The 27,008-nt window shown below is 49.7% G+C and overlaps 1 protein-coding gene across 1 annotated transcript; it reads left to right on the top strand.

Annotated features, from left to right (window-relative positions):
• The first annotated feature begins 10,635 nt into the window (after positions 1-10,635).
• IL10RA (interleukin 10 receptor subunit alpha) lies at positions 10,636-26,783 on the top strand. The gene is made up of 7 exons (XM_060017884.1): positions 10,636-10,757; positions 12,849-12,963; positions 13,571-13,761; positions 14,833-15,002; positions 16,719-16,866; positions 18,888-19,009; positions 22,161-26,783. Exons 1-7 carry the CDS (start codon positions 10,691-10,693, stop codon positions 23,085-23,087), a joined length of 1,740 nt encoding a protein of 579 aa, XP_059873867.1. The 5' UTR covers positions 10,636-10,690; the 3' UTR covers positions 23,088-26,783.
• Positions 26,784-27,008: the final 225 nt, after the last annotated feature.

The raw sequence follows: 27,008 nt of genomic DNA, 5'->3' as shown, positions 1-27,008 counted from the left end.
CAACCACTCAATGCTCAAGGTTTTGCTCTTCCTCACCCCACCCTAAACCTCATCTTGGGCACCACAATGGAGTAAAAACAGGACGCGGGGGCAGAATATCATTTGATATTCACAGAAGCCCTGGAAGGATGACAAGGGACTTATATTTTCACTTTACCATAGAAATGGAGGCTTAAAGATGTAAAGCGATTTGCCAAACTCAGTAGAGTTAGCAAGTTGTCTGACCCCGTCTTGGCCTATTCACACAGATGGTTTGATGGAAAAGACTAGGGCCAGTGTCATTACCAAAACATCAAGTTGAGGCACCTAGTAATACTGGCCAATAAACAAAGATGTAGATGAAAATTGTTGGCCCAAAGAGTACTCCGCAAAGTTGGGGGTGACGCACAAGCCTGGAATGACTAGTGTTTATCAAAGAGGGTTCTCTGGAGACAGTGTCGAATATTCTGCAGAAGGAGGGAAGAGGAGGCAGGAAGAAGGCCAGATGGGTCCACACTCCCAGAACATTCATCTGACTGCCATCTCCTGGAACACTATGCCTGGCGTGGGGCCCCTGTGCAGAAACCAGTTGGTGGCACCTACCCCGGAAACCCATTTGGATCAAGCACTGCAGGCAGCAGAACTGGATCTGGAGTCCCAGGAGAGGAAACAATCAACCTCAGTGTTCTGCTCCCAGCCAGACAGGTCTCTGAGGGTTGCCAGCACTTGGCCTACTGCCTAGCACACAGTGGGGCTATATTAAAAGTTGGTTGACTTAAGTGCTCCTGAAAGAGACTGAAGTACAGAGAGGTGAAGTCATTCTCCCAAGACCACACAGCAGTAAGTAGTAGAAATGAGATTCAATGCAGGTCAACAGGCTATTCAGCATTCAAGCCCTCATGCTTTCCCCTCCACCCTATAGTCTCTTGCCTCAAGGGCCAGAAGAATGTCACTTTCTTGTCTTCATCTCTGTAACTCCCGACACAATGTCTGCCACACAGTAGGCTCTTATGAATTTTTTGTTGATCAAAGCTTAGAGGTCTGCCCTTAACACTGAGTTCAGGCGGTTTCCTTGCTAAACCACATGGCATACTGGGCAGGAAGTGAGAGGATGAGGCCTGAGGGAGGAACGGGGAGGAAGGGTTCTAGGATACCAGGCAGGGGCCACGAGTTAGGACTGGTCTAAAGCATGGGGAGAAGGCACAACAGACTGACCCCCTCACACAGTGCCTGAAACCCACACCCCTCTCCCCGTGGGCCCCACCCCAAGCCCTGCACATCCTGCCGGTGCTGGTCATGCCGTGGTCCCGCCATCTGTTCCCTCTGCCTGCAACACTCTTCCCTCCCCTCTTAACCTGGTGACCCCAACTCGTCCCTCAGATTTCAACTCAAGCAGCACCTCCTCATAGAAGTTCTCTTGGGCCTTTGTCACCAGGTCAGGTCCCAATTATGGACTCTCATAGCACTTACCACAGTTGCAATTTTGCATATTATATAGATGATTATTTGATCAACGCCCATCTCCACTTCTAAACCGTAAGGCTATGAGAAGGCTCTGCTTCGCTCACCATGTCTTCCCAGTGTCCTGCAGTGTCCGGTATTGAGTAAATGCTAAATAAGTATATGTTCAATCAAGGTATGATTGAATGAATACAGAAATGAATGTTGAAACTGGTCACTGTGGTAAGATGAAAATGGCTCTCCAGAAGCTATCCATGTCCTAATCCCTGGAACCTATGAATGGTCCCTCCTATGGAAACAGGGTCTTTGCAGATGTGATTAAATTAAGGATCATCAAAATGAGTCCGACATGGACTTCCCTGGTGGTCCAGTGGTTAAGATTATGAGTTTCCACTGCAGGGGGCACAGGTTCACTCCCTGGTCAGGGAACTAAGATCCCACATGCTGCACGGTACAGTCAAAAAATAAAATAAAATAAAATATAAAATAAAATAAAATGATAAAATAAAATAAAACTATTCCTTTAAAAAAAATGAGTCCTACATGTAATCACATTTAGGTTCCTGAGAAATTCTTGTAATTAAAGAGACAGGGAGATTTGACACATACACCTCACCCTGGCTGCCTTGGGTTCTGGGTCTCTCACAGGGGGACGTGGTTGTACCCAAACACCTGCCAACAGGCCTCAACCTAGTTCTTTGCCTGGCAACCTCCCAACTGACCTACAGCTGGAACGTCCCATCTGCTTCTTTTTGCCTGTGGCTGGTGGGAGTAGGGGCGAAGAGGAGAGTGGTGATGTAGGGTCAGACAGGCCTGGACTGGACCATTTGCTGAGTAACCTTGGGAAAATCATATAACCTCTCAGTTTCCTCCTCTGTAAAATGAGAAAAGAATACCTCAGAAAGGATCAGATGAAGTAATAACAGCGCATTAGGCAGCACAAAAATAAACGCTAGGTTTCCTTTTCCCCTCGCTTTCAAACTAAGCATCCTCCAAGGCAAACACAGTCTCTTTTTTATTTTTGTCCCCCGGTGCTAATCACAGTGGCTGACACAGAGCAAGTACTCAATGAATACTAGCAGATTCAAGCTGTTGACCCAAGAGGGAGAAGGGCCGTGAGGAAGATGTGGCAATAATGGACTTTGTTATCAAAGTGGGACCTCAGAGGAGCTGAGTTACTGACTTATGCTTTAGTATGTAAGGACCAGAGTTGGTGTGGGGAGGAACGTTAAATGGAGAGGGGGAAAGAATTGAGTCCTGAGCACAAGAACACATGTCATGGAAAGAGGCCTCTACTCCAGGAGCCAGAAGAAGTAGCTCATTATGTGATTGCACAGGGAGCATCTCCTGAGAACAATGGATGGGCAAGTATCCAGGACTCACATGGAAAGCCTTCTGTTAATTTATAAATGTGGACACAGGTAGTGACCACTTACAAAACTTTCATGAACCCCAGAGCATTTATTCACTTCAGCTTTCTGAAATTAGGCTTAGAATTTCCACAATTGGTAACATTAAACATGAGTCACCTCTTTGGAGCTTCCGACCGTACATCGAAGTGTTGATAAATGGTATATATTTCTGAACACTTATTACTTCATCAAAGAATTTTTATGTGTTAAAAAAAATGTGTTTACCAAACCGAAGTTCTAAGAAGGGTAAAGGAACCTCACCATATTCAAGAACTCTAAAAAGCTGCAGAAGAAATGCTCATTTTTCTCTCATGGGTCCTGAGAATTTTCCACTTGGGTTCCTTTGGTGTCTGGGAGGAGGGGCTGAGGGGGGAGAGAAGGGCAGGTTCGTGCAGGCAGAAAGGAAGGGCTACTGGCCACCAGAAAGACCAGCAGGACTTCCTGTCATCAGTCACCCAACTGCTGGCTTGTGAAAAAGAGTTTGGAACAAGGTGAGAAGGACAACTCACTTGCTCTTATGTCCCAAAAGGTCAGATGGCCACAGAATGAATCTGGGGGAGAGGTGTGAACTTGTCTATCTAACTGAGCTCCTCCTCTCTGACTTTCATTTTCCTATAAATGATAAGAATTTGAACTGTACCCTCGGACTGTAGAACTTCCCTCTTCCATGCTCCCCTCCCACGCACCCATCCACTGGGAACATGTGCACACTTTCTACGCACTATGCCCGCCTGACCTCCAATGATCATTTCTTGTATTCGTCATTAATTCTGTGAAAGAGGAAAGGCCTTATTTCCAGTATGTCCTGGGGAAAGTGCTGGAAGAGAAGCAGGGGTACAGATGAATCGTCCGCCACGTAAGGATTCCAGGATTCCAAGGGGCAACAAGATCTCTTGGAGCCATGAGGGGACGGGGAGAACAGGCTTTGGGTTATGACCTGGTCAAGATATGTTTGGCCTGGCAGTGACCAGAAAGGAGACCCGATCCATAAGAAAAATACCAGCAGTACTAATACCCTACATGTGTATTACACCTTAGAGTTTACAAGACACCTTACATCTAAGCTGGTCCTTAGACGTTATTTATTACAGGTTTAAATCCCTTGAAAGTACATGCTCCTGATCAGGCCAGCGTATGACTAATTTTTGTATCCCACAGGACCTAGTCAAGGGTACTTAACAAATGTTTGCTTACATTAAGCCTCTCGACAACCGCAATAGGCTGTAAGAAGAGGTATCATCTTTATATTATAGGTACGAAACCTGAGACCTGGGGAATTTGTGACCTGCCCAAAGTCACAGATGACAACTGACAAACTGGGGCTTAAACCCCAGTTTTAGGTCTTCCCACCCCGCACTCCTACTGCTGCCAGAGGTACAGTGGAATGGATACCTTTAAATTCTTGAAACTGAAAAACTGTATTTCAAGGGTTACAAGCAATTTCTATATCACAGAGTAGTAATTAGGATTTATCTTTAGGTGGGAGCCTCCCTCTGTCCTGGGTGAACCTTCTTAGTCATGTCAATAGAAAGTAAGCATATGCCCATAGTTTTGGGCAAAGGTCCAGACGTCAGTAGTGGACCCAAGACAGGTCCCTCAGACCGAGGTCTAGAGGTTTTGTTTGGCAATGTCAACTGAGTATCTCCTTAGCAGATCCATGGCCCGGAGAAGTTAGAAAAATAGGCTGAATTTAGGCTGTCCCATCCCACACCTGAAAATCACTGTTCTTTGTTGTGGCTTTGCTCATAGAAGACCAGGAGCCCAGACACGCACAGGAGAAGCAGGCAAACCTGGTCTCTTCCCCTCCGTGGAGGAATGGCTGTGCAGGGCCCTGGATTATGCTTGACATGCCACTGTCTGGGCCATACAGATGCTGTCCCACCTGGGCTGTTATCTGAGGCTAAGGCAGACTTAAGGAAATACGCCAGCAACTAGCCCTTTGTGGGCCACTGGAGCCACACTATACCTTGGGGTGGGGCTAGGAATTTCCCTTGAAGGATATTGATGCTCTTCCTGTGAATCATCTTAAAGAGAGAAATAAGAAGAAGAAGTAGTGGGCTTTGAGCAGGGAAAGGAAGTCCTCTCCCTTCTCTGGAGGCAAGAAAGTTGTTCAGAGAGGCCTAGAGATTTCCAAAGGTGGGAGGCTAACTGGTTTCTTCCTGCCACAATGACTGCCAGGAGCTTAAAGAAAGTTTTCAGAAGGGGACCAAACTGGTGGGAGCGCCGAGTGGCTACTTCTTAAAGTGGCTGAAAACTATCTCTTTGGTACTTCTGCTATTTGCAAGCCTCCAACAGCAAGTCAAAATGTGATGGGCCCTGTGTCCACACCTGAACTGAGCAGCTGCAGCCCAGCACCATGAGACCCTAGGAGGTGAGGTGTGAGACTGCCAGGAGAGCCCTGGGCATGGGAGACTTCCCTGGAGAACCCCACAAGTTCTCTGGGAATGGAAGCCCAAGAGCAGATGAACTTCTTCCCTTCGTAGGATAGGAGCTCAGACTGCTGTTAATTTACAATTAAAGGGAAATGACACCCCTAAACACTGGAGAAGTCAAAGTCATCTGGACTACAGAAGGAAAACACAGCTGTTTCTTGAAGGGAATGGGATATTTTTGTCAGCGTTCTTAATCTCTCGTACCCAGGTTCATGAGAGCAATGGCAATGGACTCGGTGCTCACCCTTTCTGATAAGATGATTGGAGGCGAAGAGGAGTCCAAGTGTGGTCAAAGACCCCAGTTGTCCTGGGGTGGGGTGGGGTTCAGCACAACATACAGCCTGGAGAAAGGATGAGTGAATGCAGACAAGGGGAAAGGGCACTGGCCCCCTCTAGTTAGTATGAGGCCTTTCTGCTGAATATTTCTACTAGCCACACCCCCTCTTATTTGGGAAGCCTTTATCAGTTGTCAGAACACTTCTGTATCTGGCCTTGCAACAGCCCAGGAAGGTTACAATTCTTCCAATCCTGTCATTAGCTAATAGAGGTAAAGGGACTGGTGCAAGGGCACACACCTGGCAGTGGCCAAGCTAGGGCGAGAAATGGGTCTCCTGTCTCTGAGGCCCACAGGTTGCTCCCAGCAGCCTTGTGGATCTTGGCCACTGGCCAAGAATGATATCCCAAGTAGACTGCAGGCTTGAGATGGCCCTTGGCCCCAGCTCTGCTGATTCAAGAGAATTAGCAGGGGAGGTCCCTCACCCGGGAGACCAGTATTTCTTCCTCTTTTCTCTTTGCTAGGGGGCACAAAACATGACACGTGATTCACATGGTCTTCATAGTTCCACAAGCCTATTTGTTGGGGCCTGTCAGGCAAAGAGTTGAACTTCAATCAGATCAGGGTTTTGATTCTGCCACTAACTAGCTGAGTCACCTTAGCTAGTTACCTCTGTACTCTGGGTTTCCTCTTCTATTTAAAATGCAAATCTGCCATGTCTCTCTCCTGCCCAAAACCCTTTAGGGAGGCCTATTACCCACCCAACTAAAATTCAAGCAACTCTCCATTCAAGTCTGAGCCACCATCTGAACAGAAGAGAGAAGGACATTCTGAAGGGGGTTCTGTCCCTGGTGAGCTCTTTTATTCTCATCCAAGAGAGAGCCAGGCAGACGGTGAATGGATGTGAATGTTAATTAGGTTCTGTAACCAATAGCAAGAAGGCTCCTTCTGGGGCTGGGCTGGCCCTTGATGACCTCTTCCCCTCACATCTGTCATTCTCCTTGACCCAGTGACTACCAAGTATCCCCAGGCAGCTTCCTTTTCTCTGATTTCTTCTCGGGGTTGGTCCCACTGAGGTCTCTCTCCCTGTTATGTTTAGCTCTGACACAGTGATCACAAGGCCTGGAACTTCCCTCATCACTAGTCCAGGGACAGAAACTGCAAGCCGTGTTTGTTACCACACTCGAGCTGGACTTCCTGCCGCTCAGATGCCCACCCTACCCCACAGTGGTGCCCATTCAGAAGCATCAAACTGAAGACCAAGATGAAGTAGAGCGAAAATGGGACAACGGAACCATCCAAAGCCCAAAACTTGTCCTAAAATTTTCCCAGTGTGGCCATGGGGGCAAGGCTCTGCCCACATGTTCTCTGGGGCTCCTCATCTTCCCTCTTCCCACCATACTCAGCCCTGAGCTCCTCCCTGACCCACACCCTCCTCTCTTTCTCTCTCTCAACTCAGTAGACACTTGTCTCTTCCAAGAACTCTTCCAAGATTGGGAAGGGCATTTTTTTATATGGTCGCAAAAGCATGAGCTCTGGAGTCAAACAGACCTGGATTGTAATCTTAGCTCTGCCACTAAGTGGCTGAGTGATGCAAACAAGTGATGTTGTCCCTGACTTCACTTCCCCGTCTGTAAAGCATTAATAATTATGTCAGTCTAGAGGGGGTAGTAATAAGGATTAAATGAGACAATGTTTGCACATTAATCAGGGTAGTTAACATTAGCTGCTATAACAAAAATTCCAAAATCTCGGTGGCTACCTACAAGAAGAGTGTGCCCCACACTCAAGTCACAGGCTGATGTAGATTGGGTGTCTTTCCTGCATAGCTCCCCTCCAAGAGGTGATTCAGGGACCCAAGCTCCTTCCATCCCCTTGGAGTCCCCTTGGAGTCCCCACTAGGCCCCCTCCACTGGCTGACAGAATAGCAAAGACAGAGTTAGAGGCCAGGCCAGGAAGTAGCACCCATCAATTCAACTTTACATTGGTTAAAACCCAGTCACATATTCCACCTAATTGCAAAGCAAGCTAGGAAATGTAGTTGTCATGTGTGCCCAGGAAGAGGAAATGGAATTGCTAACCATCTAGCCAGTCTCTGATACAACATATTAAGTATTTAGCAGAATGACTGATACATAGTAAGAGCTCAATAAGCAAAGGATACTATTATAATTACTTTCTATTATCTGTCCTAATACTGGTATGAATACCAGAAATCACTGAACCTTACTTAGGTGGACTTTTCACAACACTGAGATTGAATAACTGAATACAAACCAAAATAAACACTGAATTTCTTAAAAGAAAAAGATACAGTAATCATATGCCTGACATAACTTCTGTTCTAGGTGCTTTCTTTGAGGCACCAGGATACACTGGAATAGTCTACATTCAAATGCTGACTCTGCCCTGAGCAAAACATTAACCTATGTCAGTCACAGTGGTTTCCTCTTAAAATAGGAATGCTAATTTACTCACTTTACAGGATTCTTTTAAAAATGCCATATTCCCTCATATCTAAGCATATACTTCCCTCTGTCTGGAACACCCTCCTTGTCCCCTCTTCACCCAGCTACCTCCTACTGATTCCTCAGGTCTCAGCTTAGATGTCACCTCCTCCAGGAAACCTTCCTTATCCTTGACCCCAGTTGTGGTAGAGTGTCTGTCTCCTGTGTCCCCATGTGAGCCTGTATTTTCCTTCCCAAAGCACTTACCACAGCATATTAAAAATCTCTGTTCACTTTCTGTCTCTAGCTGAGTGTTCATTTCTTGTGGAAAGGGACCTTGTTTTCACCACCATTTTTTCCTCAGCCTCAACAATGTGCAGGCACATAATATCCCCAGGTTCATAATGATATGCATTAAATGTATGTCATATGAATGAATTAAGAAATCCTGATCCTTCTGCAAAATGGTGAGGGGGTATAGATTGTAAACTCTTACAATTCAACACAAAACTAAGAGTAAAGACAAGTTCAGAAAGACACAGCGCAGCACACTCCTTGTAAAGGTCAACGGGAACTAAGAAGTCATTTCAGACAGCAGCCACACCCTCGGGTCATGCCTGGGTACTTCTGAGCAATTGGCTAACTTTTCATCTCTCAGTGGAGCAACAGAGGGTGCAAAAAATATCCTCACACATTAAAAACCCTGGGACTCTTCCTCCAGGCTGATGTAAGAGTGTGGCAACAAGAGCTGTCCACTTAGGGTGGCCCTGGCTGACCATGTGTCCTGCTGGGCTTGCATATACCACTCTTCGCTATCCATGTGGCCAGTGCATCCCTGACCTTCACCGACCACCATCAAAAAATGAGATCCTGGGCTTCCCTGGTGGCTCAATGGTTAAGAATCCGCCTGCCAATGCAGCGGACACGGGTTCAAGCCCTAGTCCGGGAAGATCCCACATGCCGCGGAGCAACTAAGCCCGTGCGCCACAACTACTGAGCCTGCGCTCTAGAGCCCGCGAGCCACAACTACTGAAGCCCACGTGCCTAGAGCCCATGCTCCGCAACAAGAGAAGCCACAGCAATGAGAAGCCCGCGCACCACAGCGAAGAGTAGCCCCCGCTCGATGCAACTAGAGAAACGCAGCGACAAAAACCCAATGCAGCCCAAAATAAATAAATTAAATAAATAATTTTTTTAAAAAATGAGGTATTTCTAGTCCCAAGGTAGATCTTCAGATACAGGATGGGACTTCCATCCCACCCCCCGCCCCCCATACACACACATAGTCTGAAGCACATGCCACCACCCAACAACAGTGAAGTGGACAGTTTGTCTCCCATGCCCAGATACCTTCCCTGCACCTGGAGTGAAGTGTCAGATGAGCCAATTGACAGAGGTATGAGTGACTGATGACGTTTACCCAGTTCTTCCGAAGCACTATTACCCAGCAGGAAAAAAAAAAAAAAAATGTGGTGCTCCAAGGACAATGGTGCTTCAAGGACAAAGGACGACCCTGCCTGAAAAAGTGTCAGCGTTACACCCCCTACCGGACTCTTAATCGCCCTCCCCACCATGTCGCAATGGTTAGGAAATTTCTGAGCCCACCTGGGCAACGGGACCTGTCCCAAATAAGGAAAGGCATATGCCCTGTCCCACTCCCACCCTACAGAAGGAAGGTATATGTGCCTCGACCAATCAGTCAACGAAATTTTCACCTCGGGCCATTCCTTTGTTTTCTGGTTATAAAAACTGATCAATAGCACATGTTCTGGCTCGACTCTCCCAGACTACTAGGAGGTCGACCCGCTGTTCTGGCGGCGACCCTTCCCTCTAATAAATTCTATATTCTTTACATTCTGCCTTGTGTCTGGAAATTCTTTTCCAACCCCCGTTCGGACCACGACAAAAAACCTCTAAACATGAGATTTCAGGCAGGCGAGGGAAACCAAAAAAGGCTGGAAGACGTCGTCAGCACCCCTTCCAAAATATTAAGCAGGTAGAGGACTGCCTATTTTACTGTTGGTTTAGCTCAGCCCTACATCAAGGTACTTGGCAGCTCCGAGGCTCCCACACGTGTCCTCTCACACATTCCCTGAGCACCTGAGACAATCTCCTTCCCAACTCTGAGCAGCTGCGGATCCCAACCCTACTCTTCCGTAAAATTTGCTCTAACATCCTCACCCCACCTTCCGCACCCACAGGGACAAGGTTGTCCCTCGCCACCTGCACCGCAACACACACACACACACACACACACACACACACACCCTCCAGGCACCGCAACACACACACACACACACACACACACACAGCCTCCAGGCTACCCAGACCGCTTTCACCCTATTACACCGGGGGCCCCGGGAGGCGAGGAGGGTGAGAGTTGCCCAGAGCCCGGCCCCCGCCCCGGGACAGCATGCGCAAGCCCTGCCCCTGCTTCCTCTCCACCTGCCTGGGCTGACCGCGCTCCGCAGCGGTTCTGGCTCCCTGACGCCGCTGCTCGGGCTCCCTGACGCCGCGGCTCGGGGGCGGGGCGTCTCGAGGCTCCGCCCCTATGGCGTCAGCCTAGCGGGGCGTGGCCTGGCAGGCGGTCGGAGGCTTCAGTCTCAGTCCCGCAGAGCGGCGACCGGAGGCAAGCATCCCAGCTCTGGCTTCTGCTCCCGCTCCGGAGGATGCGGCTCGACTAGGATGCTGCCGCGCCTGATAGTGCAGCTTCCGGCCCTCCTCAGCCTGCTCCTCGGCTTTCGCGCGCACGGTAAGGATCGGGGTCTAGCCCTGACCTCTCCGCGCCCGTCCCGCTCCCCCTCCTACCGGTCGTCACTCCTACATTAAAGTTCTGAGTCCCACGGAGAATCACGTCTGGTTTGCCCTCTACGGAGAGGGGCACCCATTATCTCCCTACTCCCCGAATCTCCCTCATTCTGGCAAGCCTGGGTCTCAGGCTCACCCGTTGTGGACGTAGAAGAGACTGAGATTGACTAGGGGAGGGGGAAGTATGGATAGAGAAGTTAAATGACCCCCCCCACACACACAAGTCACCGTCCACCCGCCTCCCTGTGCGTCATAAATTTACCCCTGGCTTTTTTGTTGTTCTAGTTCAAATGAAGAGACTGCTGGTCCCTCTGGGGAATTACTTTGATCTCAGTCTGACTCTACCTTCCCTTAGCTCTCCGATTAATCTATTTCTGCCCCGTGCCATGTCACCCTATCTCAGCACTTTTCCCCCACTATTACCTGTCACCCCCATCGGATCATCCCTTCTCCTTCTTTAGCCCCCAGTGCTCTCCCACTGCCACCTGCCTCCCTCCTCCCTACTGCTACTCCTTAGCTCACCTAACCCAGCCAGAAATCCTGGAAAGTTTCTGCAATTGAAAAGACTAAATCCTGAAGGGAGAAAATGAAAGGGCTGGGAGCCAGAGGGACCAGGAGCGGAGGCAGGGAGAGCAGGGACTGAAACTGCTTCTACATGACGCCAGAATACGAAGTAAAACATGCAGTCACCATTCACATGATAGAGAGCTGAGCTGGGGATGTGCAGCCCCAACACCACAATGACCCACTGTGTTTTTCACTTTCCGTATACTGTTTTGAAATCGAGACACAGACTTGAGGATCAAAGACAGTATAAGAAAGAAAGCAAGGGACCGGGACACATGTGCTTTCTAAATGAGGATGACAGTCAGAAAAAAGAAGCATTATTAGAGAGATGATGAGAAGTTGGAGAACAAGGGAAGCCTGGGAGTCGCTGTCAGATGGAGAGACATTAAGGGATCGAGGAGGAGAGAAGAGGAGCTGAATGTGGGTATTGGCCTTGACGTACTTCATTGCATTCGATTGGCAAGACTCTTAAAGTAGGTGTATTTATCACATTCTTACAAATGAGAGAACAAGTTCAGGGAGGTTAAATGATTTGTCTGAGTCACACTAGCAAGTGCTAGTTTGAGGCTCTTGAAGTTAGTTTCCCGTGGTGAGAGGTGTAGCTGGCTGTGAGGGGAACACAGGAGGTGGAGAGAGGCACTGGTACTTAGTAAATATCACCTTGGAGCCAAGGGTGCCAGCTCTTTGTGGAAACGTCCTCAGCCCAGTCTAGACCCAGGGCTGCCTGTTCCACTCAGCCTGAGGCTGGGCATCTGGCTGCAGTAAAGCCCTCCGAGAAGTGGGGGCAAGCACTCAGCTTGGGGTTCTGTGAAGAGAAACAGGTAGATGCCAACTAGCAGGATATCTGTGTACCCAAAGAACTCCAGAGAGGGGGGCCTTGGGCTAGAGCCAGGGCTGGGACCAGGGTGGGGACCAGGTGTGGGGACGGAGAGCAGGCCTTGGGATGGGGCTGGAGCAGGGACAGGGATTGGGCAGAGCCAGGGACCAGCTCATCTGAGAGCTCATTGTGGGCACATCTTAGCCCTCAGCCCCTGCCTTCTTGCCTGGGAGGCATCACACCGACCTTGGCTCTTCTCAACCAGCGCTTCTGCTTCTGATCACCTACAGCACAGGACAGTGATTTAAGGACACTATACTAGCTCTGGGATCAGATGCATCTGGATTCAAAGGCCCACTCTACCGCTTACTACCCCATTGACCTTGGGCAAGTCACTTAGCCTCTCTGAACCTTCCTTTCTTCTCTGGTGAAATTGGGGTAATAAATGCCTACCTTGTAGGATTACTGTGATAATTAAATGAGACAATATATGTAAAGTACTTAGCTGAGTGCTCAGCTCAAGGTAAAGTGCTCAGTAAATGGGAGCTGTTAGAATGCCTGCCACCATCACCACCATCATCTCCTCCCTGGCAGGGAGGTGGAGGGGACCTCTGCTAGCTCTGGTACTGACACTGTTCTCCCTGCGGACAGAACTGCCCAGACCTTCATCTGCGTGGTTTGAAGCAGAATTTTTCTACCACGTCCTCCACTGGACTCCCATCCCGAATCAGTCTGAAAGTACCTACTATGAAGTGGAGCTCCTGCGGTAAGCAAAAGGGAGGATGGAGAAAGGAGGGAGGTGAGTGAGGGAGTGGGTGAGTCCATCCCCTTCTACCCACCCTGGCATGGGAAGATACCTGCCTTGTTACTGAAATGACACCGGGAAGGACCCTGGCACATATCCATCAGTTGACAAGTACTGATCAAGTCTCATATGGGCAGAGTAGTGTGCTGGAAGCTCTGGGTGAGAAAGCCAAGGTATTGCCTTTATCCTCAAGATTTTTCCATGTTATTGGAAAAACAGGAAAAGCATCCGTAAGCCAGTTGGAGAACAAGGAAGCCCTAAGGACTACAGATGTAGTTGGGAGAAAGGAGGGATTGGGCTGTGTTGCAGGGAGTGGCAAGTCTTCCTGGATGAGTTGGCGTTTGAGCTACTCGTATTCCAATCTAAGAGTCTTCTAGAGCACAGAGAAATTGGTACAGAGTCCCAGAACCAAGGGAGATCCCCTTGCAACTAGATGCCCCGGACTAAAGGGAATACCCTGAGGGCTATACCGTCATGAGAGCTCTCCCCTGGCCTCTTGCTTCCCTCCTAAAGGAGTTAGGTTTGAGCACAAGTTCCTCTCCCAATGCCTACCCCGCTATCTCCCCAGGTATGGAGTAGAGCCCATCTACTGGAACCCCATCCGCAGCTGTAGCCAAACCTTGGTGCTGTCCTGTGATCTCACCATGCAGACCCTGGACCTGTATCATAGCAATGGTTACCGAGCCAGAGTCCGGGCAGTGGACGGAGGCCAGCACTCAAACTGGACCTCTCCCAACACCCGCTTCTCTGTGGATGAAGGTGCTTTTCCTCCCCGGGACCTAGAACATGGCTTTCAGGGTCCTTTCTGGCCGGAAGCTCTAGTCTAGAACTTTTCTTTCCATTCCCATAGCTCGCCTCATCTGCCTGGCTTCCTGGCCGGGGATTTAGTTGCCCAAACAAGCCTGAGTCAGGACTTTGGAGAAGGTTTAGATGAAAATAGCCAAGTTATTCAAGATTTAAAAGGGAACTGGAGTTGTTTATCCTACAGAAGAGAAGTCTTGGGGTGAGTTGGGGCAGCTGAGTCACGAGGGTCAGGTTGGTGTACTTGTAGGGTTCTGGGAGGGGAAGCAAATCCATAAGCACTCAGCATAGGGCAGCAAGCTGGAGGCAGAATTTCTATCAGGTCCTCCTCCCTTTAAGAATGAATTCCTCGGGGTCAGGGTGTGAGGCTTTGAAGCAGGGAGGTGCTATTGAAGCAAAGTTGGGAGTTTCTCTCTGCAGAGAGAAAAGAATAAGCCCCAAATGTGATGGGATTCTTTCCTTCTGCAGATTGGGACTGACTGTGCGCTATGTGTGCGGCAAGGCTGCTCTGCAGAATTCAGAATGATGCTCTTGGAGGTCATTGTCTCCCAAATGCCTGCCCACAGGCCGGTACTCCACTGGCTGCAGAAACATCACTGAAGAGTGTGTTTAAAACAGGCATTTCCTGGGCTTCCCTGGTGGCGCAGTGGTTGAGAGTCCGCCTGCCGATGCAGGGGACACGGGTTCGTGCCCTGGTCCGGGAAGATCCCACATGCCAGGGAGCGGCTGTGCTCCGTAGCGGGAGAGGCCACAACAGTGAGAGGCCCATATACCGCAAAAAAAATAAAAATAAAAAAAATAGACCTTTCCAGGGCCCAGCTTCCAAAATTCAGATTCACTATGTCTTGAGTGGGTCTGGGCATCTGCGTTTTTAACATGCTCCCCAGGATATCCTTATGTTCTGCCAGGTTGAGAAACCTGTAGCCCAGGTTTTAGGGTGGGTAAAGCTTGACCCTGGAGGCCAGGTATGGATGGGGTGCCCAGGCCCTCCCCAGGCTGCACGCCTCATGGTTTTGTCTCCCGACTCAGTGACTCTGACAGTTGCCGGCGTGAAGCTAGAGGTGCACGATGGCATCATCTTTGGGGTGATCCAGCTCCCCAGGCCCAAGATGGCCCCTGCAGGCGACACATATGAAAGCATCTTCCACAACTTCCGGGAGTATGAGATTGAGGTTCGCAAGGTACCAGGACGATATAAGGTATGGGATTCCCCAAGGCCAGGCTTCCCTTGTGTACCCCTGGGGAACTTTTCCAGCAGAGTCGAGAGAGCTTGTGGGGCAAGTGGGGGTAGTCAAGATGGCCTGAGCCCTTAAACCTGTGCTTCTGCCACGTGGCAGGGACGACAGTGCCCGCTAGGTGTCAGGCAGCGCAGGAGATGTTATAACTATTGCTTCCAACCCCCTTGCAGGTGGGGATTTTATTCCATGTTATAGATGGCAAAATGAAGCTCTCAGAGGCTATGAAAATGCCCAAGCACACTCCCAAAAATGGGAGATCTGGAATCTGCAAAATCCATCCTCTTTCCTTTCAACCACAGTTGATTCTAGCCTCTTCTGGGATGGTCCTCAGTATCTATAAAATACTTCCTTTTTGCTTTTTTTTTTTTTAACATCTTTATTGGAGTATAATTGCTTTACAATGTTGTGTTAGTTTCTGCTGTATGACAAAGTGAATCAGCTATACGTATACATATATCCCCATATCCCCTCCCTCTTGCGTCTCCCTCCCACCCTCCCTATCCCTCCCCTCTAGGTGGTCACAAAGCACCGAGCTGATCTCCGTGCTATGCCGCTGCTTCCCACTAGCTATCTATTTTACATTTGGTAGTGCTTATATGTCAATGCCACTCTCTTACTTCGTCCTAGCTTACCCTTCCCCCTCCCCGTGTCCTCAAGTCCCTTCTCTACGCCTGCGTCTTTATTCCTGTCCTACCCCTAGGTTCTTCAGAACCATTTTTTTTTTTAGATTCCACATATATGTGTTAGCATACAGTATTTGTTTTTCTCTTTCTGACTTACTTCACTCTGTATGACAGACTCTAGGTCCATCCACCTCACTACAAATAACTCATTTCGTTTCTTTTTATTGCTGAGTAATATCCCATTGTATATACGCGCCACATCTTCTTGATCCATTCTTCTGTTGATGGACACTTAGGTTGCTTCCATGTCCTGGCTACTGTAAATAGTGCTGCAATGAACATTGTGGTACATGACTCTTTTTGAATTATGGTTTTCTCAGGGTATATGCCCAGTAGTGGGATTGCTGGGTCATATGGTAGTTCAATTTTTAATGTTTTAAGGAACCTCCATACTGGCTGTGTCAACTTACATTCCCACCAACAGTGTAAGAGGGTTCCCTTTTCTCCACACCCTCTCCAGCATTTATTGTTTGTAGATTTTTTAATCATGGCCGTTGTGACCTGTGTGAGGTGATACCTCATTGTGGTTTTGATTTGCATTTCTCTAATGATTAGTGATGTTGAGCATCCTTTCATGTTTGTTGGCAATCTGTATGTCTTCTTTGGAGAAACGTCTACTTAGGTCTTCTGCCCATTTTTGGATTGGGTTGTTTGTTTTTTGATATTGAGCTGCATGAGCTGCTTGTATATTTTGGAGATTAATCCTTTGTCAGTTGCTTCATTTGCAAATATTTTCTCCCATTCTGAGGGTTGTCTTTTCGCCTTGTTTATGGCTTCCTTTGCTCCTTTTTGATTTTAATACAAACTAAATCATGGTAATCACAGAGATCTTGGGCTGCCTCGATAATGCAGGGTTTTTTATCTTAGAAAAAGACCACTAAAGGGGGTTGGCCTTCAGTGCTTTAGAGCATCTCTAAAGCCCCTTCGGCTCTCAGCTTGCATATGGCATGGAACAAGGATATCGTGTTTACTGCTCTGATTGTTTTCGTTTCAGTCCCATGACAAGATAAAACATGAAAACTTTAACCTCCCAGTCCCGAGAGGGGTGGGAGAGTTCTGTGTCAGGGTGAAACCATCTGTCAGCTCCCGAGTGAACAAGGAGGTCTGGTCCAAGGAGGAGTGCATCGTGCTCACCCCGCAGTGTGAGTTGGTCAGGGCTGCTGTCTGGGCAGAAGGGAGGCAGGAAGGGCCTCTCACTTCTGAAAAGCATTCCACTGAGGGCTGCCGATGTGGGGCACTGTGCTAGGTGCCCCCCAACTGCGACACAGCTCTCCATCCTCACACAGCTCTATGAAAGAGCTCCTATTGTCCCCATTTTAGAGATGCAGAAACTGAGGCTCAGTACCTATAAGCAACTTCCAGGGTGTGGCCACAAAGCCAGGTCTCCCAGCTCTGCGGGTGCTTCCACTGGAGCCCAGCTGCACTCCCAGGAGCGCTTCTGCAGCACTCCTCAGCCAGCTGTGGTGGTTCCTGTTTGTTACATTCCTCCGCTGTCTTTTCTTAGAGCTGGGGGCACCAAGGGCTTCTCCGAACTTCCCCTCCTCCCCCTCAGAGGAAAGCAGAACTGAGCTGACTCCTCCCCACAGCTGCAAAAGTCAGCAAATACTGTGCCAGGCTCTCAGCCCGGTGCTGGAAAGGGGAGGGAGGGAAGGGAAAATGGCATGTGAAGGCTGTGGTTCTGCCCACAAGGATCTTACAGTCTGGCTGGGAAGACAGGGTGTGCCCAGAGCAGGCTGTAACTAGCTACTCAGGACAACATATGTCAAGTGCCCAGCGAATCATGCCAACAGTCAGTGCGCTGGGAGTGCCCGGTCCAGTGTGGGCAGCGTCCAGCAATGACCAGAGGGACTCCTTACTTTTCTGCAGTACATTTCAGTTTATGGCAGACACGCACAAACTCATTGTCATTTCAGCCTCACTCTGCCTTACTGAAGCAGAGGAAGGCACCATCTGTGTGCCAGGCGGCCTTAAGAGCTTTTCAACATCCACTCACTGATATAGAAATAGTTTTGTATACAGGTCTAGGTTCAAATCTCAGCGTCGTCACTTATGAAATATATGACCTTGGGCAACTTGCTTAACCCCTCTGGGCCTCAGGATGCTAACCTATAAAAATAGGGAAGATAATAGTATTCACCTCCTAAGGTGGCTATAAGAATCAGGTGACATAGTACAGTAGTCCCCCCCCCTTATCTGAAGGGCATACGTTCCAACACCCCCAGTGGATGCCTTGAAAGCATGTATATATACTATGCTTTTTCTCTATACATACATACCTATGACAAAGTTTAGTCTATAAATTAAACAAAAATTTAAGAGAATGCCCAAATTGACACCATCACTACTCTTGCACTTTGGGGCCATTATTGAGTAAAATAAGGGTTACTTGAACAAAAGCACGGGATACCACAACAGTCCATCTGATAACTGAGGCAGCCACTAAGTGACTCACGGGTGGGATCTGCTGGACAGAGGGATGATTCATGTCCCGGGCCAGACAGCGTGGAGCACTGTGAGATATCATCATGCTACTCAGAACGGCACACGATTTAACTGATGCATTGTTTATTTCTGGAAATCTTCCATTTAACGTTTTTGGACCACAGTTGAACACAGGTTAACTGAAACCACAAAAAGCAAAACCACAGATAAGGGGGGATATTATAAAGGGCTTGGTTCATGGTAAGTGCTGTGTGCTTCACAGCCATCTATGAGGTAGGCACTATTATTTTGCCCATTTCGTAGACGGTAAAACTAAGGCTCAGATAGGCTAAGTAATTTGTCCACAGCCTCACAGCTAGTAAGTGGTAGAGCTGGGATTTGAACCCAGGTCTGGCTGCTCCCAAAGCCTCCCTTCTTACCTGCTGTACCATCCTGCCCCACCGCTATGTAGGCCTTCATGTGAGTTTTGTGCAGAGAGCTGGAGGCCATGTGTCTAGTGAGGGAATCCTTCAGGGCAGAGGTTGGAGGGCCAGGCAGGGACTCCCAAGAATCCTGGCGTGGCCTCCAGAGTTGTGGCCTAGAGGTAACCTGGGGGGTGTGTGTGGGGGGGGTCACTCGGCCCCTCACCGAGAGGCTCCTGAGAGGGGCCATGGGATCCTCGGGGACTGCCCCTCCATATCCCATGGCACCAGGCTATAAACCCGTCGCTCTGGGCCCACAGATTTCACCGTGACCAACCTCAGCATCTTCTCCACCTTTGTCCTGCTGCTCTGTGGAGCCCTGGCCTTCTTCCTGGCCCTCCAGCTATATGTGCAGCGCCGGGGGAAGCTGCCCACCGTCCTGGTGAGTCTCACGGGGAGGCCACTGCCCCATCCTTCCCGGCCCCACCAGGACTCCGGGAGGCAGGGAGAACCCTCCCAGGCAGGCCGTGTACCCTCAGCCCTGACATTATCAGAGGCACCTTCATCAAGCACCATGGGGGCGGAGGGAGGGCTTGAATGCCAAGCCCAGCACGGAGAATGTTGCCTTATAGTGGCCCAGATAAGACACAGTAATCCCAACCCGCCAGGCGCCATTTTGTTACTATTTGCCAATAATTGGCCACAAACCAGCCCCTGTGCATTAGTACCTCGGAGTCAGGTAGTTATAGCCTCACTTCACAACTGAGGAAACTGAGGCGTAGAGAGATTGTTACGTGCAGAGGGTCCCACAGCCAGGAAGAGTCAGGGCCGGAGCCCAGCCTTTCCCATCCCTAGAGGCTGGCGATGGGTGCCCTGGAACAGGCAGACAAAGGGCTGCTGTCAGTGTGGGAGAGAGCAGAGCGGAGAGGTGATGCTGAGAGGCGAGCATCTCCGGACCTTCCCACAGCCTATCCTCTTGCTACACAGTGCTGACAAACACCGCATTTGTAGTCAGCCGGCCTCCAAAGTTCAGCTTGCCACATTGAGCAGCATTTCCAGACCACAGCCCGTCTCTGGCCTGGGATTCAGACTGGACCAAAGGTGGTCCCCACAGCTGACATTACTGTGATGGTCGAGGGCTCAGCTGTAAGGGTGGGCTCCTTCAGGGAGACCAGGGCCCAGGGAAGCTCACAGCTGGAAGGGGACCCTCCACAAGGATCCCAGGATCTCTAGGAAAAATAAGGAGAGAGACAGAGGCCCTCTGAAATTATTTTGAGTAAGAACTCTGGGATGGGGATGGAGGGGAGAGAAGAGGGGTGGGGCTGCCTGGTGAGTGCACCAAGGAACCTGCCCTCAGGGATGGGTAACTAGACAGCAGAGTAGTAGGAAAGGACCACTGGATGGGAGAGTCTTAGTTGGGCTTGGGAAAAGGCATCTAGTAAGAGAGAGGTAGCTGTTGAGTTACAGTTACCAAGCAAATACAACATGCAAAATGTTGTACGGAAGCAGCTGAGTAATGTGGCCACTGGTCCCAAGGGGCTTGATTACGTCTGGTGGGGCAGCCAACGAATCAACGATTACGTTTAATGCAAACCAGTGAAATGGACATAGATGCAAAAATGCCAAAGGAGATGACAAGCAACCTCTGTTTTTGTTGTTCTTTCTGAACATTTGGATCACAGAATTGACTTGTCCTCATGAGTTTTTTCGTCCTCAAGATAGGTACAGCCCAGTTTCCTTCCTCTAACGATCACAGCCGTTACTAACTTTATAAATAACATGCACTTGCTTGTTCTCATTCATTAGCTGCTTTGATCTGATCTTCAATGATTATCAAAGTAAGCATTGTTAAACAAGTGGGGATTACAAATCAGGACAGTTGAGTACCAATTCCAGATCTATTTGTTCTTTGCTGCTGTGTGACACTGGGCAAGTCATTTAACTTCTCTGAGGTTCAGTTTTCTCCTCTAGGAAACAGAGATAATAATACTTCTTTAGAGAATTATTAGAGAGTAAAATTCAGTTCACCAAGTGTTTATTGAGTGCTTTCTCTGTACCAGGCACTGTTCTAAGTATTTTACATGCATGAACCACAACTTGAGAAGGCAATACTGTCATTACTTCCATTTTGCATAGGAGGAACTAAAGCACAGAGAGGATAAATGATTTGGCCAAGGTGACACAGCTGATAAGAGGCAGACCTGGGATTTGAACCCGTGAAGTCTGGCTCCAGAATACACATCCTTAGTCACCAAGCCACATGATATCAATAGGGATACAACCAATAAGAGTTGCATTAGAGTCATCACATACAAAAGGAACAAGGGCAGATGTGCAACAGTGAGTCAGTAAGTCAGTCAACAAACCTTTGGAGTGCCTACTATGTGCCAGCTCAGTTTAAGCTCTGGGAACAGAGTGGCCCATAAGAACAGACGACTCCTGCCCTCAAGGAGTTTCTATTCTCTTGGGGTTGGAGATCGTGTGTGTGTGTGTGTGTGTGTGTGTGTGTGTGTGTGTGTGCGCGCGCGCGCATGTGGGGGCACAGAAAACAAAAAAATAACTCCAGGAACTAAGTGCTAGGAAAACAGAAACTGGGTTAATGGGAAGAGAGTGTCTGGAGCACTGCTTTAGCAAGGGTGATTGGGAAAGTCTCTCTGAGGAGATGACATCTGAATTGAGACCTGAACGATAAGGAGGATACAGCCATACAAAGTGCTAGGAGAAGAGTATTCCAACCAGGAGTAGCCTGTGCAAAGGCCCTGAGACAGCACTGTCCAGAGCAAAAGGAACACCAGTGCGGCTGGGGCACAAGAGCAAGGGGGAGAGAGGTTAAGTGACTTCCCTGGGCCTCTGGGCAATTAATGGGGAACGAGGCCCCTCAGCTGCTAGCTCTGCTTGTTTCACTGCCCCACGCTGCAGCCAGGCTGTGTTTCTGTGAGTCACTCAGGGAGTGAAGAAATTAACTCGGTGTCTCACATCCAGCATTGTAAGAGATGAAATGAATAACATGGGATAGGATAGGACAGGACAATACAATAGATCACAGTGCACAGGTAGTAACGAAAATAAGTATTTCGTAACAAAATAAGTATTTTCGTAACAAAATAAGTAACAAAATAAGTATTATTTTGTGAAATTGGTTTCAATCATATATGAGTTATATATTTATGGGCTATTTACATACAGGTTATTGTGTAACATATTTCTTACTTGGGGTCATAGTGGAAAAGAGTCTGAAACACATTTCTAGATCTCAGTGGGTCCAGCCTGCTTTCGGGTTTGAAAAGCACTGCTGATAGAGCCTCCCGAGAATGTTCACCTTTCCCTGCAGCCTCCCATTCTGCCTGTCATTCTGTCCGAAGTCCGAGAATACGGGCTTCTTAGGTATCTGGCCTGAGTCAAACTGAGAATTGCATGAGGAGGAAAACTCAATTCTGAACCAAAACCGAAAGGACAAGTGGCAGTGTACGCCAGGCTCTGCACGACCCCTCTGTTGGAGCAGTACCTCCTGAACCCCTGGCCTCCCCTGGCCACACTGGGGCGGGTTCCTGCAGGTGACCCTCCCACCCCTCACTCTACCCTCTCCTCCCCAGGTCTTCAAGAAGCCCAGTCCCTTCAGCCTCATCAGCCAGCTTTCCTGCCCAGAGACCCAAGACACCATTCACCCCCTCGATGAGCAGGCCTTCCCCAAGGTGTCCCCAGAGCTGAGGAACTCGGAGCTGCACGGCAGCACGGACAGTGGCTTCAGCAGTGCCAAGCCATCCCTGCAGACTGATGAGCCCCAGTTCCACCTCCCTGCCCCCCACCCCCAGGCTGGGGGTACTTTGGGAAAGGGGGCGCCCCGGTTGCCGGAGGACAGCTGCAGTAGCGGCGGCAGCAAAAGTACAGACAGCGGGATCTGCCTGCAGGAGCCCAGCCTGAGTCCTGGCACGGAGCCCAGCTGGGAGCCGCAGGCGGGGAGCGACAGCCGGGACCAGCTTGACAGTGGCATTGGCCTGGTCCAGAACCCTGAGGGGCAGCCTGAGGATGTTCAGGGTGGCTCAGCTTTGGGCCCTGTGAGTCCCCTGGGACCGGAGGTGGCTGCGGGAGAAGACCCAGCTGCAGGGGCCTTCCAGGGCTACCTGAAGCAGACGCGGTGCCCGGAGGAGAGGGCAGCCGAGGCGGGCGGCCTGGAAGAAGAGTCCTCCTCAACAGATGGCCTTGGCCCCAAATTCAAGACATGCGTGGACGCTGAGGTGGACTGGCCTCTACCAGCCCTGGCCAAGGGCTATTTGAAACAGGACCCCCCAGAAATGACTCTCACTCCCTCAGGGGCCCCAGCTGGACAGTGGAACCCACCAACTGAGGATTGGTCACTCCTGGGCTTGACCCGCTGTGGTGACCTTGGAGCATCTGACTGGAGCTTTGCCCACGACCTTGCCCCTCTGGACTGTGTGGCAGCCCCAGGCGGTCTCCTGGGCAGCTTTGACTCAGACCTGGTCGCCCTGCCACTCATCTCCAGCCTGCACTCAAGTGAGTGACTCGGGCCAGAGGGCTGCTTTTGGTTTCCGCTGCACCCTGCCTGGACCCAGAGGGGCCCCAGGGGATGAAAGTGAAACACGAGGCCAGTCTGGGCACTTTTCTGCAAGCGTAGTGAGGCCAGCGCCAGGCCTGGTAAGTGTCCAGGGCAGGAGGACACTCAGCTAGCACAGGGTACATGTGTGGCATTGGCCTCCTCTGCAGACGGGGCCCTGCAGACTCTGGCGGAACTGAGAAGGGCAGGGCAGAGATCTCCACCTCCTTGGGATGCTTCCCATATTGTAAAGGACTGCTTGCTCAGGGGAATCATGGGGCCTTTTGGAGTCGTGGTGAGGCCACCAGGCTGAAGTCAGCTCAGAGAGCCAGGCCGCCCTGCTGAGGCCAGCCATGTGTCAGGGCCTCCAGCAGGATAGAGGGCCGAGAGGATGGAGGCTTCAGGGCCTCGCTGCAGGGGCCATTTCTAGGAGGTAAAAGAGGGAGCAGGGGTCAAAGGGAGCTGAGATGCAGAAGGGGGCTTCTGGCTCAGAATCCAGTGCTCTGGGGATGGCTTGTGTCCATCTGCAGACAGCACCCTCTTTCAAGCAACTAGAGCAGCATCCCCCTGGGGCACTTGGAGTGGCCAAGCCATGCACTACCCTCACCCTGCTGCCCACACCATCTTGCTGACAGTACCAGCGAAAGCATGGGTGTTTGTACTGGTCAAAACTCAGGCCTTCAGGTGGCCTCTAGGCTTGGACGCCACCTTATCTGCCCAAGAGGGTCAGGGTTAGGACCTGCACTGTGTTTGCTGCTGACATCCAGCTATAGGACAGGACACTGGGGTAGGGTCTCTGTTCAATGATCAGCTGTGCGACCTTGGGCCAGCCGCTTCTCAGAGGGCCTCAGTTATCCCATCTGTGATGTAAAGAATCTCTAGGGGACCCTTCTAGATGATGGATGGATGATAGCCAAGCTGGCTTCTGGGGTGACATCTCCAACCCCAACTGACCCTGGGTAGGGAGGAAGCCACGCCTTCACAGAGCTGGCTTCTTTCCCATGCCGCAGGCTAACTGATGTAGCAAGAGTGCATGGCATTGTGCTGAGAGAACAATCAGACCCTGGGCCCAGAGAGGGGGCAGGTGTGGGCCCCGCTTCCCCACAGTCAGTTTAGAATCTGTCTGCAAAGCCATTTTACAATCCGTGGGCAGGGAACCTGGGAGGGGTGATAGGCCTGGGGCGTGCCCACCGCCCAAGTCATCCTCGGCCCTGTGTTTTCCGTGGCATTCTGGGAATAGACATCAGGCCCAGGGAATCCAGCCAGAGCCCCTTCCACTCTGCCAGGAAGCTCGTAGGCGCCAGTCCGATAATAACTCCCTCTAGAAACAGGCTTGAAGGAGGGGTTTCTCAGCGTTTCCTTGGAAGGTTTATTTATTTATTTTGTTCATTTATTTATTGAAGAAGCAGCAAGATACAGGGAAAGAGTTCTGGGTATTTTGATAGCCTAGGAGTTCTCATTCTGATTTCACTGTTTCTAGCCGTGTGACCGTGGGAAAGCCACTTTTCCTCATCTGTGAAACCAGAAAACGTTGTCTGACTTGTTTCATTCATAAGGGTGTGAGGTTCCACTGACGACGAGGATGTGAACGTGCCTTGAACGCAGGCTCTGTAAATGAGTGACATGTGTTCTTTCTTCCAATAAATTGTCAGAACCACAGGAATCTTGGGAAACCAATCAGATTTCTGATGACACAGTGGCTGGTAGAGGCATCAAGTTGTTGACGACCGAGAATGATAATGAGTAGATGTGCGATGTCACTTTAAGCTACCAAGACTTAGGCTCAAATCAGGTCCAAGTCGTCATGTTAACATTTATTTTCTGTGACCGTGGGCAAGTTTCTTACTAAGTTCCAGTTTCTTCATCTATAAAATGGGAATAATCATTCCTCATGGGGATGTCAGGAGGTTTAAATGAGATCACACATGAAGAGTTACATTTAAAGCTGTATAGGGAAATGGACAGTTTTTCTTGGAAACAGGTGAAAATGAAAGAGATCATGAAAAATGTATGTTATGTGACGAAATTGCTGAAAGAGTACGTGAGGAAAGATAATGAATGCAACGTAAGGTATAGAGCATGTAATGTAATGAGAGGTAATGAAAATGAGTGTAAATGAAAGAGTATGCAGAGGGTTCTTCAAGAAGACTGAAACGGAAACAGTGGGACAGAAAATACTATCTTTTGGATGTGAATTCTGACAACTTGAAAGGAGACCCGACAGCCCCTCCCTTCCAGGCAGACAGCAGACCAGGCATTCCTGGAGCCCCGCCAGCTGCTCCCCCCAACGTGGACGTGTGTCCCAGCAGTGCTTCTCGTAAGTGCAGAAGCCATCTGCATTCAATTCTAAAAGCAGCCTCCCCCTTCCACGAAAAGCCACGTGTGGGTTTCAGGCTCTCCCCGAGCTCAGCCCAGCCGGTGGAGCAGACCCAGGGCTTGGGGCCTGAGTTTGGGGTACACTTTGCTCTTTGTCGCAGCCTGGATCCTCCAGGAGGTGGTCGGGGACACCACATCTCTGTTCCCCTGTGTCATCTCTGATGATGCCTCTCCCCTTTTACTCTGAGAAAATAACCAGTTCTGGGGAAGCATTGATCCTGTTATCTTCAGAGAACTTGACTAATCTTATACCGTTTGGTATAAGATTATAAAAGCTCAGACTTTTGCCCCGAAGGCCTCCTTGTCAAATTGGTGTATGGGGTTGGTCACTTCCTCCTGGAAATGAGTGTTGGAGATGGCGTCTGCCCAAGGGAAAGGCCTCTGGGGCAGGTTGGATGAAGCCTGGCTGAGACATGAATAGGAAGTTTCAGAGAGTAAGACGAATCCCTCTCAAGGAACTGAGGCCAGTTTGGATGGAAGAGAGGAAGCATGGAGTAGTTCAAAGGAGAGAGTGGAGTCCAAGCACGTGAGCTCTTGCAGCAGGCTTCCCTTATGTGGAAGGAGTAGGAGTTTGTGCCGGGTCTCCTCCTCTTTTAAGCTGCTTTCTGACCACCCAGCACGGCCAGGGCCATGGGATAAACTGAGCGAGTTCTTCCAAACAGCAGTGAGACACTGCCAGGCTTCTTGGGAATTTGGAATAGAGTCTCCAAGAGATGGCCCCGTTTGTTCCTACACTGAGAAACCTCCTTCGAGGGCTTTTCTAAGCTGAAGGATGGGTGATTCTGCATTTCTATGAGCTAATGGAACTTCCACTTAGTAAGGAGATGGGAAGTGGGCATTCTACTGAACTCTGTTTTCCCGAGTTTGTAAATAGCTATAGTCAAAGAGTCTGCCTCGTCTTTCCCCAAAGATCTCCATCCCTCCCCACCCCACTCCCAATGCACACACGGTCACAGCACACACACCACCCCTGAGATGGTCCCACCCACTGCACTGAATGGAGCCCACAGGGCAGTGCAGGTGGAGGGTCGCTGAGCCCCGCCCACGAACGGCAAAGAAGGGGGTCTTGTTGTGCCCACCTGGGACAGCACACTGGTAACCATGTGAGGTAGTTGTAGCAGTTAAGGCTGATTTTATCAAACCCCAGTCTAGAGGACACTAGGTACTAGAAGGCATGACTCATCTATTTCCTGTAGTGCTCATGGGTTTCTTTTAAAGCAAATCCACAATTAAAAATTTCTGATTAATCATTTATGATCACTTTTGTTGATAAGCCACCACACCTCACTATCAGCTTGATCTTAACTTCATTTTCACTCCCATAAACATTCAAAAAGGGTGCTGGGACCCAGTAAACACTGACAAGGGTTGGGTGAGGTGAAAGTTGTGTTTTAGAAAGATAACCCTGGTCAGTACACAACAGGGTCAATACACCCTGGCATGAGTCAGAAGGAACCAGGCAGAATGCAGGGTGACTGTTGGAGGCATTCCTTGTCAGCATTTCATTTCTTCA

This window comes from Delphinus delphis, chromosome 8, assembly GCF_949987515.2.
Source record: "Delphinus delphis chromosome 8, mDelDel1.2, whole genome shotgun sequence".
Classification (NCBI taxonomy): domain Eukaryota; kingdom Metazoa; phylum Chordata; class Mammalia; order Artiodactyla; family Delphinidae; genus Delphinus; species Delphinus delphis.
This window is presented reverse-complemented; position numbering and strand designations above follow the sequence as displayed.

Bases quoted from the DNA above. Each gene is read 5' to 3' on its own strand.
- IL10RA (XM_060017884.1), top strand. From the start codon at position 10,691: ATGCTGCCGCGCCTGATAGTGCAGCTTCCGGCCCTCCTCAGCCTGCTC. The intron at 12,964-13,570 runs GTAAGCAAAAGG...CTATCTCCCCAG, and splicing joins TATGAAGTGGAGCTCCTGCG to GTATGGAGTAGAGCCCATCT. The intron at 15,003-16,718 runs GTATGGGATTCC...TTTTCGTTTCAG, and splicing joins AGGTACCAGGACGATATAAG to TCCCATGACAAGATAAAACA.